Source organism: Coregonus lavaretus (genome assembly GCF_964263955.1).
Source record: "Coregonus lavaretus genome assembly, chromosome: 23".
Classification (NCBI taxonomy): domain Eukaryota; kingdom Metazoa; phylum Chordata; class Actinopteri; order Salmoniformes; family Salmonidae; genus Coregonus; species Coregonus lavaretus.
The window spans coordinates 8,301,116-8,319,012 of record NC_140010.1 but is presented as its reverse complement, the minus strand read 5'-3'; the positions used below and the strand labels follow the sequence as shown (position 1 = coordinate 8,319,012).

General features: G+C 44.2%; 1 protein-coding gene across 1 annotated transcript; it reads right to left on the bottom strand.

Annotated features, from left to right (window-relative positions):
- Positions 1-629: 629 nt before the first annotated feature.
- LOC311099155 (BTB/POZ domain-containing protein 2-like) lies at positions 630-10,219 on the bottom strand. The gene is made up of 9 exons (XM_084139830.1): positions 9,655-10,219; positions 9,355-9,474; positions 7,394-7,550; positions 7,064-7,169; positions 6,654-6,851; positions 6,360-6,552; positions 6,099-6,186; positions 5,631-5,777; positions 630-3,935 (listed from the first exon to the last, which is right to left on the bottom strand). Exons 1-9 carry the CDS (start codon positions 10,200-10,202, stop codon positions 3,774-3,776), a joined length of 1,719 nt encoding a protein of 572 aa, XP_083995956.1. The 5' UTR covers positions 10,203-10,219; the 3' UTR covers positions 630-3,773.
- Positions 10,220-17,897: the final 7,678 nt, after the last annotated feature.

Genomic DNA, 17,897 nt, shown 5'->3' with positions numbered 1-17,897 from the left:
TTGCTCAAGATGAGCATACCACTGTGTATTGCCAAAGAGCTCTATTTTCATGTCATTGGACAATGGCACTGCCTGGAGTTTGATAAGTGGCGTTGGTACCAGTGCTCTGATTGGATGACAAATTTGGCTCTTTGACCACGCACACCAGTGATTGGTTTGGCATTGGAAAAACAAGCTTATACTGAAAAGTACCTCATACTTATGGTGGATCTTTGATGGGGCTATTTTGCTTCTAAGTACCAGGACATTTAAGCCCAAAACCTGATTCTCTGCCAGCAGGCTGATGCTTGGTCACAACTGATCTTCCAGCAAGACTATAACCCCAAACACTAATAAAAATGAAATAAATTGTCTCTTGACTGGAACCCTGGGGTCTGAATTGAAGTGGGCAGACGGAGATCAAGCATATGGAAAGATTCTGAATGGTCTAAGATCCCTCACGTGTTCTCCAAGCCTCACAAGTGGAGGGTGCTAGAGTATTTAAATTATACAATATAGCTCCATTTTAGTATTTTTTGCTCATCAAGAGTGCCAATAATTATGGAACCAACTATTTTGTTGCGTTACTGAGAACTGAACATCCTGTCGCCTTGCATCGTCCACCTGACAAACAGAAATAACCAGAGGAATAATCCCATACTGTCTCTTTTAATTAAATGTTAATGCATGTATAATATACACCCCATAAACTTCTGTGGAGAGAATCTTTTTCCACCTGGATATACCATTGCTATTAAGATGAAACATGTCTAAATCAGAATGTGCAAATCCATGTCAGAACCAGCAGAACAACCATCCAAAAGCTATGTGCTGAATATCCTGTGAGAAGGCATTGACAAAAATATTTTATCAAATACATTTTGAATATGCAGACCTGATGGTTGAAACATTGTCTTAATAAAATAAGATTCCCACTGTCACGTGACCCCATTGGAGCACAGAGAGGTGATGGGGTTATTTCCATCACAACTCCAGTTCATTCAAAGTGTGAAAAGGACAGAAGCCCAATTCTATTGCCTTCCGTGGTACAGATCTGAAGAGATAGGAAAAGTAAGCTGGTGATTGCTCCCCCCAGCCCTCCAATAGGAGCAAGTAGGGTTATGTGCCTTGCTCAAGGGCACATCAACAGATGTTTCACCTAGTCGGCTCGGGGATTAGAACAAGCGACCTTTCGGTTACTGGCATAACGCTCTTAACCACTAAGCTACCTGCTGCCCTCCACTTACAGTCCATTCAGATCTGTGCACCCTAAAGGGCTAGGGGGAAGGTGTAGGGACGCAAAGTGGGTCACTGATCAGCACTGATCAATGAGATGGATCCTATTTGAACAAACCTGATTGGTAGTGTAACAGTCTGTTCATACATACACTACCGTTCAAAAGTTTGGGGTCACTTAGACATTTCCTTGTTTTTGAAAGAAAAGCAATTTTTTGTCCATTAAAATAACATTGAATTGATCAGAAATACAGTGTAGACATTGTTAATGTTGTAAATGTCTATTGTAGCTGGAAACGGCTGATTTTTAATGGAATATCTACATGGGCGTACAGAGGCCCATTATCAGCAACCATCAGTCCTGTGTTCCAATAGCACGTTGTGTTTGCTAATCCAAGTATCATTTTAAAAGGCTAATTGATCACCTTTTACAATTATGTTAGCACAGCTGAAAACTGTTGTGCTGATTAAAGCAAAGAAACTGAAGATCTCGTACAACGCTGTGTACTACTCCCTTCACAGAACAGCGCAAACTGGCTCTAACCAGAATAGAAAGAGGAGTGGGAGGCCCCAGTGCACAACTGAGCGAGAGGACAAATACATTAGTGTCTAGTTTGAGAAACAGACACCTCACAGGTCCTCAACTGGCAGCTTCATTAAATAGTACCCGCAAAACACCAGTCTCAACGTCAACAGTGAAGAGGCGACTCCGGGATGCTGACCTTCTAGGCAGAGTTGCAAAGAAAAAGCCACATCTCAGACTGGCCAATAAAAAGAAAAGATTAAGATGGGCAAAAGAACACGGACACTGGACAGAGGAAGATTGGAAAAAAGTGTTATGGACAGACGAATCGAAGTTTGAGGTGTTCGGATCACAAAGAAGATCATTTGTGAGACGCAGACCAAATGAAAAGATGCTGGAGGAGTGCTTGATGCCATCTGTCAAGCATGGTGGAGGCAATGTGATGGTCTGGGGGTGCTTTGGTGGTGGTAAAGTGGGAGATTTGTACAGGGTAAAAGGGATCTTGAAGAAGGAAGGCTATCACTGCATTTTGCAACGCCATGCCATACCCTGTGGACGGCGCTTGATTGGAGCCAATTTCCTCCTACAACAGGACAATGACCCAATGCACAGCTCCAAACTATGACTGCTTCTTCCCTAAATAGTTATTGCATAGTTTAGAGCTGTGCTTTGGGTCATTGTCCTGTTGTAGGAGGAAATTGGCTCCAATCAAGCGCCGTCCACAGGGTATGGCATGGCGTTGCAAAATGCAGTGATAGCCTTCCTTCTTCAAGATCCCTTTTACCCTGTACAAATCTCCCACTTTACCACCACCAAAGCACCCCCAGACCATCACATTGCCTCCACCATGCTTGACATTTCTGTCTATAATGGAGTGGCCAGCACAGTCACCGGATCTCAACCCTATTGAGCTGTTGTGGGAGCAGCTTGACCGTATGGAATGTAAGAAGTGCCCATCAAGCCAATCCAACTTGTGGGAGGTGCTTCAGGAAGCATGGGGTGAAATCTCTTTAGATTACCTCAACAAATTGACAACTAGAATGCCAAAGGGCTGCAAGGCTGGAATTGCTGCAAATGGAGGATTCTTTGACGAAAGCAAAGTTTGAAGGACACAATCATTATTTCTAACCTTGTCAATGACTACATTTCCTATTCATTTTGCTATATTTCCTATTCAATCTCATTTCATGTATGTTTTCATGGAAAACAAGGACATTTCTAAGTGACCCCAAACTTTTGAACAGTAGTGTACATTAGACTGCAGGGCTGCCCAACTCTCTCCTGGAGATCTACCGTCCTGTGGGTTTTCAGTCCAACCCTAATTTAACACATCTGATTCTACTTATTAGCTGCTCAACAAGACCTTAACTTGCTGAATCAGATATGATCAATTAGGGTTGGACTGAAAACCTACAGGACAGTAGATCTCCAGGAAGAGGGTTGGGCAGCCCTGCATTAGAGTAGCTGGATGCATCTCACTCCCACATATGCTTTTAGCTACAGACAGACCATACAAGAGGTGGTTCTGTAAACACACGTCAAGCTTTCCACCTTTTCCCCAAGTAAGAGTCAATGGTTAAGACCAGTTCTGACCAGTTTAAGACTCTTCCCCCAGGCTTTCTGGGTCTTAACCCCAGGAACCACAGTATAGAGGCCCAGTCCTCCCTCTCTCAGCAGACAAGACGGTTGTCAAAGTAACAAGTAAAACAAGCCGACATCACTCAACATCAAACAAACCCCTCTCCACGGTCGGTGGGAAATGGAAGAGGGAGTTGAGAGAGAGAGAGATAAAGAACATGTTCCAATAGTTGACAAATGCCTCCTTCACCCCTCCCTCTGACCTCAACACTCTCACAGAACTGGGTGCGTGGCTTCCACCGAACATTCAACAATCATGTAGGATCAGAGAGACTAAGGAAGGGCCACAGGGGGTAGATAGGCATTTGTTACATATTCAAACAGGGCCAGAGTCTCTCAGCAGTCCAGTGACCCCGTGCGCTCTGAGGTCATGAGGTCAGGGTGAGGTCAGAGGGGACTAGGTGTAGAAGATGACTTCAGGGATCTGTCCGTCCTCTACCGAGGTGCCGTTGTTGTTTCCCGCAGCGTAGCAGAAGGTGAAGCATGTCTTGGTGCCGGTGGAGGACGACTCGTGGGTCACCTTACGCATGCCCTTGGTCCCATAGTGAGAGTCAGGACCCTGAGAAAGACGAGGAGAGAGGAAGTGGAGAGAGTGAAGGGGAAGGAAAGAGAGGGATACAGAGACAGAGAGGGATACAGAGACAGAGAGGGATACAGAGACAGAGAGGGATACAGAGAAAGGGAGGGATACAGAGCCAGAGAGGGATACAGAGAAAGGGAGGGATACAGAGACAGGGAGGGATACAGAGACAGAGAGGGATACAGAGAAAGGGAGGGATACAGAGCCAGAGAGGGATACAGAGCCAGAGAGGGATACAGAGCCAGAGAGGGATACAGAGCCAGAGAGGGATACAGAGCCAGAGAGGGATACAGAGCCAGAGAGGGATACAGAGCCAGAGAGGGATACAGAGCCAGGGAGGGATACAGAGCCAGAGAGGGATACAGAGCCAGAGAGGGATACAGAGCCAGAGAGGGATACAGAGCCAGAGAGGGATACAGAGCCAGAGAGGGATACAGAGCCAGAGAGGAGACAGAGAGGGATACAGAGACAGAGGGGGATACAGAGACAGAGGGGGATACAGAGACAGAGGGGGATACAGAGACAGAGGGGGATACAGAGACAGAGGGGGATACAGAGACAGAGGGGGATACAGAGCCAGAGAGGGATACAGAGACAGGGAGGGATACAGAGCCAGAGAGGGATACAGAGCCAGCGAGGGATACAGAGCCAGAGAGGGATACAGAGACAGAGGGGGATACAGAGACAGAGGGGGATACAGAGAGGATACAGAGCCAGAGAGGAGACAGAGAGGGATACAGAGACAGAGGGGGATACAGAGACAGAGGGGGATACAGAGACAGAGGGGGATACAGAGAGGATACAGAGACAGAGAGGATACAGAGACAGAGAGGGATACAGAGACAGAGAGGGATACAGAGACAGGGAGGGATACAGAGACAGGGAGGGATACAGAGCCAGAGAGGGATACAGAGCCAGAGAGGGATACAGAGCCAGAGAGGGATACAGAGCCAGAGAGGGATACAGAGCCAGAGAGGGATACAGAGCCAGAGAGGGATACAGAGCCAGAGAGGGATACAGAGACAGAGGGGGATACAGAGACAGAGGGGGATACAGAGACAGAGGGGGATACAGAGACAGAGGGGGATACAGAGACAGAGGGGGATACAGAGACAGAGGGGGATACAGAGACAGAGGGGGATACAGAGACAGAGGGGGATACAGAGACAGAGGGGGATACAGAGACAGAGGGGGATACAGAGACAGAGGGGGATACAGAGACAGAGGGGGATACAGAGACAGAGAGGGATACAGAGACAGAGAGGGATACAGAGAGAGAGGGATACAGAGACGGATACAGAGACAGAGAGGGATACAGAGACAGAGAGGGATACAGAGACAGAGAGGGATACAGAGACAGAGAGGGATACAGAGACAGAGAGGGATACAGAGACAGAGAGATACAGAGAGGGATACAGAGACAGAGAGATACAGAGAGGGATACAGAGACAGAGAGGGATACAGAGACAGATAGGGATACAGAGAGGATACAGAGACAGAGAGGGATACAGAGACAGAGAGGGATACAGAGACAGAGAGGGATACAGAGAACATCACTGTGGTTACACACAGCCAGAACAGGACCACACCTATCCAGGGAGGAAATAACACCATTCAAAACATTCCAACCTAAACAAACATGTACAGTGACATGGATGTACAGTAAGCCTGTACCTTGAGTGTGGCGCAGGCTGTGTAGTTAACGTTGGGTAGGATCTCCACCGGCTCCTTGAACATGACTCTGAATGTGTTGGATGAGCCATCACAGCTGAAGCCTGTGTCGTTCTGACCCAGCACTGTGTTACTGTCTGTGTGAATGATCTGGGAGGAGAGAAGGACACATTACAGAAACATCGCTTGCGTCCCAAATGGTACCATCTTCCCATTATAGTGCACCACTATTAACCAGAGCCCCATTGGCCCTAGTCAAAAAGTAGTGCAATATAATGGGATCAAGGTGCCATTTGGGACGCAACGGTCACAGATTCTACACCAACACACTGTTAATATATATCTATCCACAGGAACGTATATACTGTCATCAATGATTTAGGAGAGACAAACACCAGAGAGGGAAGGATCTATTTGTTCCAATGTATTCTGTTGATACAGACTAATTTAGTTAGTTAAGGTGGACAGTACCTGGATGTTGACTTGGTAGTCTGTGGGGCCGTGTATGGAGCCGTAGAGGCCAAAGCCCACCACGAAGATCCTCCTGTTCACTGAAAACCTGGGAGAGGTGGACAGGAAGAGTGGGAATATAAAAATAGGAGAGGAGAAGAAGAGGAGAGTGGGAGAGGTGAGGGCAGGAGGGATAGAGTATGCCCTCAGGCAATATTTTGGGGATTCAATTAGTATGTTTGTGTGTGTGATAGTTAATTGGGTCTGTGTGTGTGTTCTCACCGTATGCGGTCACTGGTCCCGCTGTAGCCCCAGCGGCTCTCCACCTGTCCGAAGCGTGTGATGCTGCACTCCTTCCCCCGGAGGCAGCAGCGAGGCCGGTCGATGAACTCCACGCGGGGCTTTGGGTTCACTGTGAAGTGAAGGAACAGACTCACCACCTCCCTGTCTGTCAGGATACTAGACTGGGCCGGCCCTGGGTGGAGACAGCAAGACATGTCAGAGTGAGACTGAGATAGTGAGAGAGACCTAGCATGCAAAAATGACTGTCTGTGTGTGTGTGTGTGTGTGTGTTACCTGCGGCGAACTCCTCGATAGTCATGAGTGGGAAGCGGATGAGGGCAAGGGCCTTGCCCAGGACCCTGCGTTTGTTCTCTGGGGTGGGCTGTAGCTGCTGCCGGTGGGCCTCTGCCTCTGCCCAGCGCACCGCCGCAACAAATAAACGCACCTCCCTCACCCCCAGAGTGTCCCGCTCCAGCACAGCCACTAAAGTATCTGAGAGAGGATAGAAAGATGGAGGGAGTGGACAAGAGGGTAAGAGAGAAGACAGAGAGAGGGAGAAGAGAGGGAAGGAAGAGAAGACAGATAGGAGAAGGGGAAAGTGTGAAAAGGAGAGGGAGAGGGTGAGACAAACATTGCCATGCGCGTTTAAAGAATGCATTACCATATGTAGAGTGAACTACAAAATTCAGAGTGAACTACAATACCCAGATCTATGTCAGTGAAACCCTCAGCTGCGAGTGCATCTCCGGTATTCTTATCAATGTTCTCTAGACACAAGCTGGCAAGCTGGGGCTCATCGAACAGTCGGGCCTGAAACACACTCACATCGATCAGACTCACATGCAGTAAACAGTACTTTATATGAACTGACCAAGAATCTATGCAAATCAATGTTTTGGGACTGACCTATTGTTTTGAGACATTCAGACAAACTGTAGCAGACTTATTTTGATACTGGGTCAGGCCACACAATCAGGCACTGGTTGACTTGTTTAGAGACTGCATCCCAGACACACAGTACAATAGTAGCTAACCTGAGTGAGTAGCATGAAGGCATTGTCAGCCCGCAGGTTCTTCTTGAGGAACTCCACACAGTGGGCCTCCAAGGCCGGCACTGCATACTTCTTAGCCGTGTACAGAGTGGTCATCACCGTCTCAGGCCCTATCTGGACCTCATCAGAGTACAGGAACCTGGAGGGGACAAGATTAGATGACTGATAGCAGGGCACCTTTAATCTTAAGGCGTCAGTATTTGTATTTACATTTACATTTTAGTCATTTAGCAGACGCTCTTATCCAGAGCGACTTACAGGAGCAATTAGGGTAAAGTGCCTTGCTCAAGGGCACATCGACAGATTTTTCACCTAGTCGGCTCGGGGATTAGAACCAGCGACCTTTCGGTTACTGGCACTACGCTCTTAACCACTAAGCTACCTGCTATTTATTAGGGATCCCCATTAGCTGCTACCATAAAACAAAAGATAAAACAGTACATCATATAACACTATTACACCACTACATATCTACAATACAAAATGTATAATACCATCATACAACAATATTACAATCTATCTGCGTATCTTGCTTCAGTTCGGATGGCGGCTAGCCGAACCGAACGAGTGTGCTTGCACACTCCCTTAAAATACCTTCTTTCAAAAAACGAGAAAAAGGCAGCAATAGTACCGTTTGTCAATTTTGAGTCGCCGTAACCAGTATACACTTCCTCAAAATAGTCTGAATTAATCTAAGATAACTCAAGAAATCTGTAATTAATTTAGACGTTTTTGGCGAGGAGATCTTAGTCGCGCCATTTTACATCTAACTACAATGTTTGGTGCAGTATTTCTCAATGGGAAAAAATAGCATTATAACAAGTCGTCTCTCGTTGAATAATTCCTACAGTTGTCCAATCACGTACGTAGGGGCGTATACTTCGGCTCCCGGACTTCAGCTGGCCTTACGAAAAAAAATGTCGTGTGCCGGATCATCGGAAAGAAAACCTTACCGAAGTTCAAAACGAACAAAAACGTCACAAAATGTCGTCATAATATATGCACGAACTCTTCCGAACTGTTTCGGCTGGGAAGCACAAGGACGCCTTTAGTGGACTTAAAGGCCCTGCATGGTCAATCCGGTTCTGAAGTGGCCATACTACATTTACTGATTCAGCCTCCGCAGATGTCAGGGCTTTCATACTTCTTGCGCTTAGCAGAGCAAAGCTATTGTGAAGGAAGCGAGTTTGTGTTTAAGGATAAGAGCGTCTGCTAAATGACTAAAATGTAAATGTAAAATGTAAATGTATTTATATAGGATGTACCGCCCCCACCTACCGTTAACCAATCATGTCAATATGGGGCTATACGGAGCCCTCCACATTGTTACAAAATTTGAGAGGTGCACTGTGATGCGGTATGGAGCTTGATTTGGCCTCTGCATGCCTCCAGAGGCTCTGCAATTGCGTCACACCCGTCATACGAAGCCTCCGACCACATTTTCAGATCAAGTATATATATTATATATTAGTCATTTAGCAGACGCTCTTATCCAGAGCGACTTACAGTTAGTGAGTGCATACATTTTTCATACTGGCCCCCCGTGGGAAACGAACCCACAACCCTGGCGTTGCAAGCGCCATGCTCTAACAAGTGAGCTACAAGGGACCTGTAATGCATAAATTGGCATTAACAGTCTTGGGTGGCACAGATAACCTGGGTTCTGCATATGTAACAGTGTTGTTTCCGGCCCTCTCCTCGCCTTGAACCAGGGACCCTCTGCACACATCCAACAGTCACCCGTCGCTCCACAAAAGCCTACTTCAAGGTCTCAGAGCGAGTAACGTCACCGATTGAAACGCTACTAGCGCGCCGCTAACTAGTTAGCCATATCACACCGGTTAAACGTACTATATGGCCATAAACTGTCAAATACCTTGGATGGGAGGAGACCATTTGGGCTATTATGATTGGATCTAAACCATAAAGTATTTCCTACTTACTTCAGTAATGCCAGAAAGGCAGCAGGTTCGACATCTGGCAACTCGATTTCCGTTGAGGTGGTCGCCATACCCCCATTGAACATGGCATCGAAGACTGCGCTGCCCACAGCAAGAACGAACCTAACCAAAACAAAAGCCATCAAATCAAAACAATGCCTTTCACCACTAACATGATGCATTAAAGTCGCTTGGATTAATAAACACGAAAATTAGACAAATTTCGTTCTTCTAACCATTCTTTGTAGACAAACTATGTAAGCTATAACGTTAGTTATAAGGGAAATACACGTTCGTTCTTACCTGTGTGCGGGTATTCGTTGCACTCCCATACCTTTCCCCACCAGAAAATGAACGTCACTCAGAACTTCGTTATTGAACAGGAAAGCAAATCGTTCCTTTACGGTGCTTTTCGTCGCCTGCCAGTTGTACACGGGCTCCCTGTAAACCAAAACAGCGGCGGCCGCTGGTGCTGACGACAGTGAGGAATGGGTCCCTGGTACACTCGCAGCGGACACATTCGATGCTGCACTCGCAGTCAAGTTCGTAGCGGAGGTCGCCATCGCTCCGGAGGCCGCCCCTGCCGCGGTGCTTTGAGCTGACGCTTGCTGAATCGAGTTCTGCACGGTCGGTGGAGTTCCAGCTGCAACACCGGCGCTTTCGCCTCCGCCAGGCCCCGACTGCGGGTTGGGGCGCCTTGCAGCGCCCTGAACCCCTCCGGCCGCACCAGCGGGCCCACCGTTGGACGTAGGAATTGAATAACCACTGTTGCTGGGCTGGCCATTTCCCAAAGGCCCTGGGCCGGAGAAATGTAGGCAGGGAGGCCTGCCGCTGTAGTCCCCAGCAGCCATCTTGAATCTGACAGAACGTGGGAGGGGCGTGACGTAGACATAAACGAAAGGGCGGGTACGTGAACCAGAGGTAGTTTTGTAAAATATGTTTGTATATTTTTGTTATATTTGTTGTTTAATAAAAAAACATGTAATGAAAATTAAAAAAGAACCATAGGCTCCAGACAGGATACCCGTAGACACAGATCCAGGATCATATTATCCTCTTCCCACCTAACTACAACCAATTGATTATCCAGTAATAAAAACTGGGTGGTTTGAGCCCGAATGCTGTTTGCCTGAAAGCCGTGGTATATCAGACTGTATACCACAGGTATGACAAAAAAATAATTTGTACTGTTTTAATTATATTTGTAACCAGTTTATAAATGCAATAAAGCACCTCAGGGGGTTGTGGTAGATGACCAATATACCACGGCTAATGGCTGTATCCAGGCACTCCGCGTTGCATCGTGCGTAAGAACAGCCCTTAGCCGTGGTATATTGCCCATACTGCTTAATTATTGCTTAATTATAAACTGGGTGGTTCAAGCCCGGAATGCTGATTGGCTGACAGCTGTGGTATATCAGACCGTATACCACGGTTATGACAAAACATGTATTTTTACTGCTCTAATTACGTTGGTAACCAGTTTATAATAGCAATAAGGCACCTCTGGGTTTGTGGTATATTGCCAATATACCACGGCTAAGGGCTGTATCCAGGCACTCTGCGTTGTGTCATGCGTAAGAACAGCCCCTTAGCCATGGCCATTGACCATATACCACACCCCTTCGGGCCTTATTGCTTAACTATCCGGTATTATCCACTCTACCTTGAACTAGAGAGAGCAATCTCTGGGTGAGCTGTACAATGCACAACATGAGAAATAGCCCCACTGCCGCCAGATGGCGCTATTATTCCTTACTTAATTTGACAAGAGGTAAGGAATAATAGCGCCATCAGGCGGAAGTAGGGTTACATGAGAAAGTGAGCGATAATACTTAATTGGTTTAATGATTTGATGTCAGTTGTGACAAAACAATACATCAGGTAATAATCCTCACACTATGTTATGATCTGATAGCCTACACAAAGTACATTTACATTTATTGAAAATCAAACTTTTTCAATTAAATTGATTGAATGAAATGAATCAGTTGTTTCCATGTCTATGAAATACTTGATGCATAGCTTCATTTGAGACAGGGGCAGAAACAAACATTATTCTTCCTTTTTACAAGGATTTACATCTTCTTGTTTTTTCTCTTCAACAACAAATGACTGATTGTTAAAAAGCATTATACAAATGACATATAATTTATTGGCTGATTGGTTGTTTGTCTGTGAAATTTACAAATTGTCCTGATCCATTGTTTTATTAAGGAAGCAGAGAGAAAAAATGAAATAGTGGCATTTGACTCTTGGAACGCACAGTGTATTAATACTCAGCTATGAAGATTAGGACTCAGAATCACGTGCAGAGTTCAGTCAGTGATACACATGAGAAACAAAGAGATATTATAATATGTTTATCAATGTTGAGGTAATAAAGACATTGTTAGAATAAGTGATTCCTCTGCTGTGCCAACACATCCCTGGGCCCAGTTTTTCAAAATATATCTATCTGATAGGATTAAATGCATAGAAATAGAATTAATAGAACAGGAATCCCCATTCTATTAATTCTATTTCTATGCATTTAATCCTATCTGATAGGCAAAATCCAGATAGATAACGTTTGAAAAACAGACTGTACCACCGTATCCTGAATGACTTCCTAATGACTGACCATACAGAGCAGAGCTGTGGCCCCAGACTGCCTCTCTAACACACATGACCAGAGATACAGTAGAGCTATATGCAGACATGGCTTCATCAATGCTGATTTAGCCGGGGATATGTACCTAAAACCCTTCGCCATCTTGTCTTTACAATGTGCTCCTTTATCATCTCTTTATCAAATGCACAGTTCAAAACGAAGTGGAAGCTTTAAACAATATTTTCATTTTCACCTGGTGAACAGCAGGTGGCCAGTGATGGTGGTGGTTTACATCGTCAAATACCCATGAGTTTACACACAGTCGCATGAAGACCACATCTCCCACCTCCAGCAACAGTGATACTCCATTATAGGAATTTACATCATAGCTAGCTTGTTGTGCATAAGCTATAGCTACTTGGTGTCTATTCTTGACCAAGACAGCACCTGTGGGAATTTCACTGTGACCACAGCCAAAGACTTTGAACGTAAACTGATAGACACCCTTTACTGGTGCTGTGAATAAACGTGTATGAGGGGAACATTTATGAATAGTTTTATAACAGGTTGAAAGTTGGGTAACACTTTGCATTACCTTTTTTATATACCTGTCTAAGAAACTGAGTTTCTCATCTGCAGATCAAAAACAGATTGTTTGCATAAAGTAATCAATGGCTTGAAGCTAAAAACATTTGCATTTAATTGTCTTTTGAATTTGCTAAAGTTTTCTTTACCAGTGTTTGAGTTATAGGCATTGCCGATGTTTATGAAGACGTCTTTGTAGACCAGTATAGTTTCAGCATTGTATGGGTCCTGTGTTTCCGTCTCCTGATGCAAACAGTGAAGCTGAGAAAGCCACCTTCCTGACTGTGAGACACAAATTAAACATTGGTATTAGCTCTCTTTTTTCGGTTTTCAAATACTGAAAGCCTGGACAGTACATATTGGGGATATTCCATTGGGCCTGTGTAGCCACTCATAAAGCACTCGTAATTAACAGCATATCATTACCATGCAGCAAAAAATTTAACATAATCATCATAATCAACACAACAAGCTAGCCATTCTAATTAGCAGCATTTTAACATTGCATATGGTTATATTATTCATTATGAATAATGAATTACCTCATAAAGGGAAAGAATGACTTTATTTCGAAAATTGCACCTTCATTTTCTCTCTTCAGCATGTCCACCTGGGTCTTTAGGTTTTTCGTTAGTGATGACATAGTTGATTTTGAGATATAAATTGGGCAGGAGCTCACCGGAGGTGAGAACCGGCACCTAAAGAGTTCTACTGCTTAATTTCCTGCACTTCTTATAAAATAACTCGGATCTGCAGCCTCTGCCATTTTAATATGTAAAAACATTATGGGGTTATTCATAACACTTTATACTTCAGTATCAAGCAAGAATACCCAGTACAACAAAGGGAAATGATTACTGTTTTTTAACTTCATTCTCTCTCTTCAACATGTTCAGCTGATCTTCGGTTCCTCCAACGCGCTCATTTTAACTGCCTGGGCTACAATGACATAAATACAACATTGTTATACCAGTGGGAAATCGAGATATGACCAGTAGTCCACAGACATTTTTTTGTTTACTCAACCTTTCGGTCCAAGTGTTAGTTGAACAAAAAAAAAAAGTTGACTCAAACATTGTCAACTTAAAATTTTGTTTGGATAAATTGTCTCATACGTTCATGATTACATTGTGCATTTTAATTTATGCAGTAATTCATATTCCATTAATTGAATGTCCTCACCTGGGATTCGAACTCACAACCTCTTGGTTAATGGCATTCCAATCTTCCTGCTACGTTCAAGATGTCTGTGTCAATGACTGATTCACCTGTATTGCTACACTTTGCACTACAAAGTAACTCTCAGCTCTGTTAAAAGAACACTCAAGACAAACTATTTTATTTATCATAGTGATTAACGAGTAACATTAAAACAGACCAATATGCTCCACCCACCAACATTAAACAACTATACAGAAAAACCTAAAATTGCTGAAATAAGTTCATCAAATCAATAACGAGAGAATAGTCAGATTAACTGACAATTGACGCAGACATGGTGGAGTAGCAGGAAGATCAGAATGCCATGAACCAAGAGGTTGTATGTTCAAATCCCTGGTGAGGACATGTTGAATAATAATTACTGTATAAATGAACATGTAAATTCATTATTACTGTATAAATGAATATGTAAGTTGAAAACATTGTTTGTTAAAAGCATTGTGTGTAACCAGTTGCACATACTTGTTTCAGGTAACACTTGGACCGAAAAGTTGAATAAACTTTTTTTTAAAGGTAGTGGAACCAGTTACTTAATAATAATTAGTTGAAACAAGTAGATTTTTTTTTTTACAGTGTAGATAAAATGTTTATATTTTACACATTACAGTACATTTCAGGTTATTGTATGTTCATAGTTTACTTACCAACTATGTTCTCAATACAAAGTTTTTTAAATCATTTGTCCCTCATATTACCTTAATTTTCTCTCTTCAGTTCTTCTACCAGTTTCTCAGTAACATTTGCGCTGGTTTTCACAGCAACTAGCTCCACTGCTTGGACTGAAATACAGGAGTTGTACGGCACTGAATATCGAAATATGAGACATTTTTAAATTATATTATTATTCTATATAGTGTCCTATTAGGAACACCTCAGTCTCAGCAGGACCTGTGTCAATCCCAGCAGGAGTAATCGGCCATGTCTGCCTAAATGACTACCGACTAAATAACCTGCCTAAATGACTACCGACCCATGGCACTCACATCTGTAGCCATGAAGTGCTTTGAAAGGCTGGTCATGGCTCACATCAACACCATTATCCAAGAAACCCTAGACCCACTCCAATTTGCATACCGCCCCAACAGATCCACAGATTATGCAATCTCTATTGCGCTCCACACTGCCCTTTCACACCTGGACAAAAGGAACACCTATGTGAGAATGCTATTCATTGACTACAGCTCAGCGTTCAACACCATAGTGCCCTCAAAGCTCATCACTAAGCTAAGGACCCTGGGACTAAACACCTCCCTCTGCAACTAGATCCTGGACTTCCTGACGGGCCGTCCCCAGGTGGTAAGGGTAGGTAACAACACATCCGCCACGCTGATCCTCAACACGGGGGCCCCTCAGGTGTGTGTGCTCAGTCCCCTCCTGTACTCCCTGTTCACTCATGACTGCATGGCCAGGCACGACTCCAACACCATCATTAAGTTTGCCGATGACACAACAGTGGTAGGCCTGATCACCGACAAGACAGCCTATAGGGAGGAGGTCAGAGACCTGGCCGTGTGGTGCCAGGACAACAACCTCTTCCTCAACGTGATCAAGACAAAGGAGATGATTGTGGACTACAGGAAAAAGAAGAGGACCGAGCACGGCCCCATTCTCATCGACGGGGCTGTAGTGGAGCAGGTTGAGAGCTTCAAGTTCCTTGGTGTCCACATCACCAACAAACTAACATGGTCCAAGCACACCAAGACAGTTGTGAAGAGGGCACGACAAAACCTATTCCCCCTAAAGAGACTGAAAAGATTTGGCATGGGTCCTCAGCTCCTCAAAAGGTTCTACAGCTGCACCATCGAGAGCATCCTGACTGGTTGCATCACTGCCTGCTATGGCAACTGCTCGGCCTCCGACCGCAAGGCACTACGGAGGGTAGTGCGTATGGCACAGTACATCTCTGGGGCCAAGCTTCCTGCCATCCAGGACCTCTATAACTGGCGGTGTCAGAGGAAGGCCCTAAAAATTGTCAAAGACTCCAGCCACCCTAGTCATAGACTGTTCTCTCTGCTGCCGCACGGCAAGTGGTACCAGAGCGCCAAGTCTAGGTCCAAGAGGCTTCTAAACAGCTTCTACCCCCAAGCCATAAGACTCCTGAACATCTAATCAAATGGCTACCCAGACTATTTGCATTGCCCCCCCCCTCTTTTACGCTGCTGCTACTCTCTGTTTATTATCTATGCATATTCACTTTAATAACTGTACCTACATGTACATATTACCTCAATTACCTTGACTAACCGGTGCCCCCCGCACACTCTGTAATGAATACTCAGGGAGAAAAAGGTGTAGATTCACGCGCAGAGCGCAGCAGGTGTTTGTTATGCCTTTGCAGAAGGCAGGAATCATGGTCACAGGCAGGCAATGGTCATACACAGGTAGGCAAACAGGCAGGTGAAACAAAACTAGGACTGAAGGCTAAAACTGGTTCTCACAAACGAGCTAGGAAAAGGCTTAGTAGAGTCAAAACGAACAATACCTCACAAGGCACAAACAGAAAGAACTGAACTAAATAAGGAGCTGATGAGACCAGGTGAGTAACTAACACAGGTGAAATCAATGAACAAAAATGAAAGACAGGGCTACGTTCAAGAACACAAAGAAACAGAGCTACGTTCAAGAACACAAAGAAACAGGGCTACGTTCAAGAACACAAAGAAACAGAGCTACATTCAAGAACACAAGGTGAACTAAGAAAATAAATACAGAACCTTACAGACTCGGTACCGGTACCTTCTTTCTTAAAACTGCATTGTTGGTTAAGTACTTGTAAGTAAGCGTTTCACTGTAAGGTCTACACCTGTTGTATTCGGCGCATGTGACAAATAAAATGTGATTTGATGTCTCTCAGCACAGCATGGGATGTCAGGCTGGCAGGTTTGTTGAGAACGTGATGAGGCTTCAGTTAAATATCTCTGCTTTTGTATCTCTATCTCATTCCCACTGCCTCCATCTTCAGTGTCTCTCTGAACCTGTGTCCCAGACAGACAGGAGCACAGCAACGTTAGCAGAACCACATTAGTCTTCATTCTCAAGCTGGATGACTTTTCTCTTCTTGCAGAGTGTAACATTTGTGTCGTAATTCTCTCCTTTATATACCCTCACCTGTTTAAACATTACCAGGTGATATCAAGTCCACATGTATTTTTCTACTACAAAAGTACCCTAGGGCCTTAGGTCAGAGAAAATACTTACATTTCCACTGGCATCAGATATACTAAAGTAATAAAATACCAATTATTGATTTAACCTTTTACTGCAGTGGCCTAAATCAGGGTCACACAGAGTGATTCTTAAACAAATCTACTTTGAAACAATAGTATACACCTCACACACATGGTCATGGGCTTAAAAAAAAAAAGACACCTGTACCATGTCAGATATGGAGTTGAAATGCATTCCATTTTGAGTTTGCATCCCAATATTACACCACAGAAGACTGAAATATAACAAAACTGTTTGACATAGAAACACCGGATTTTGGTCTGGTTTTTAAAAATAATCGTTATTATTTATGAAATGATGACAAATATGAATAACATTCCACCCAAGAGGCCAAGGTCATTGACTGCAGTAAAGGGATCCTGCACAGATGACAATGTGGTGCAGGGATTGAGATACTATATGTTAACACAGATGACAATGTGGTGCAGGGATTGAGATACTATATGTTAACACAGATGACAATGTGGTGCAGGGATTGAGATACTATATGTTAACACAGATGACAATGTGGTGCAGGGATTGAGATACTATATGTTAACACAGATGACAATGTGGTGCAGGGATTGAGATACTATATGTTAACACAGATGACAATGTGGTGCAGGGATTGAGATACTAATATGTTTTCATATTCTTTAACATAATGTTTATACACTTTATCCAAAGTCCAGACCCAGTAGCATTGCTGCTGAGAGTTGGGTTGAGATGAACTGTTGTCTGCAAAGCATATTTACAAAAACAAAAAACATATATGCAAAACGTTTCAGTGATAAACACAAACTCTATTGCTTTAACAACAAGAGGAGAACCCTAGACAGGGTGTGGATACTATAAACATCTGGTGCATATATCGCTGGCTCCTGCACATTAATCATTATCTTCATAGCTGAGAGCTAATATGTACTGTATATTATTACTG

Excerpts from the sequence above, each read along its gene's own strand:
- LOC311099155 (XM_084139830.1), bottom strand. The coding sequence starts at position 10,202 with ATGGCTGCTGGGGACTACAGCGGCAGGCCTCCCTGCCTACATTTCTCC. Across the intron at positions 9,475-9,654 it reads CAACGAATACCCGCACACAG|GTTCGTTCTTGCTGTGGGCA; the intron begins GTAAGAACGAAC and ends TGTTTTGGTTAG. Across the intron at positions 3,936-5,630 it reads CAGCCTGCGCCACACTCAAG|GGTCCTGACTCTCACTATGG; the intron begins GTACAGGCTTAC and ends CGTCTTTCTCAG.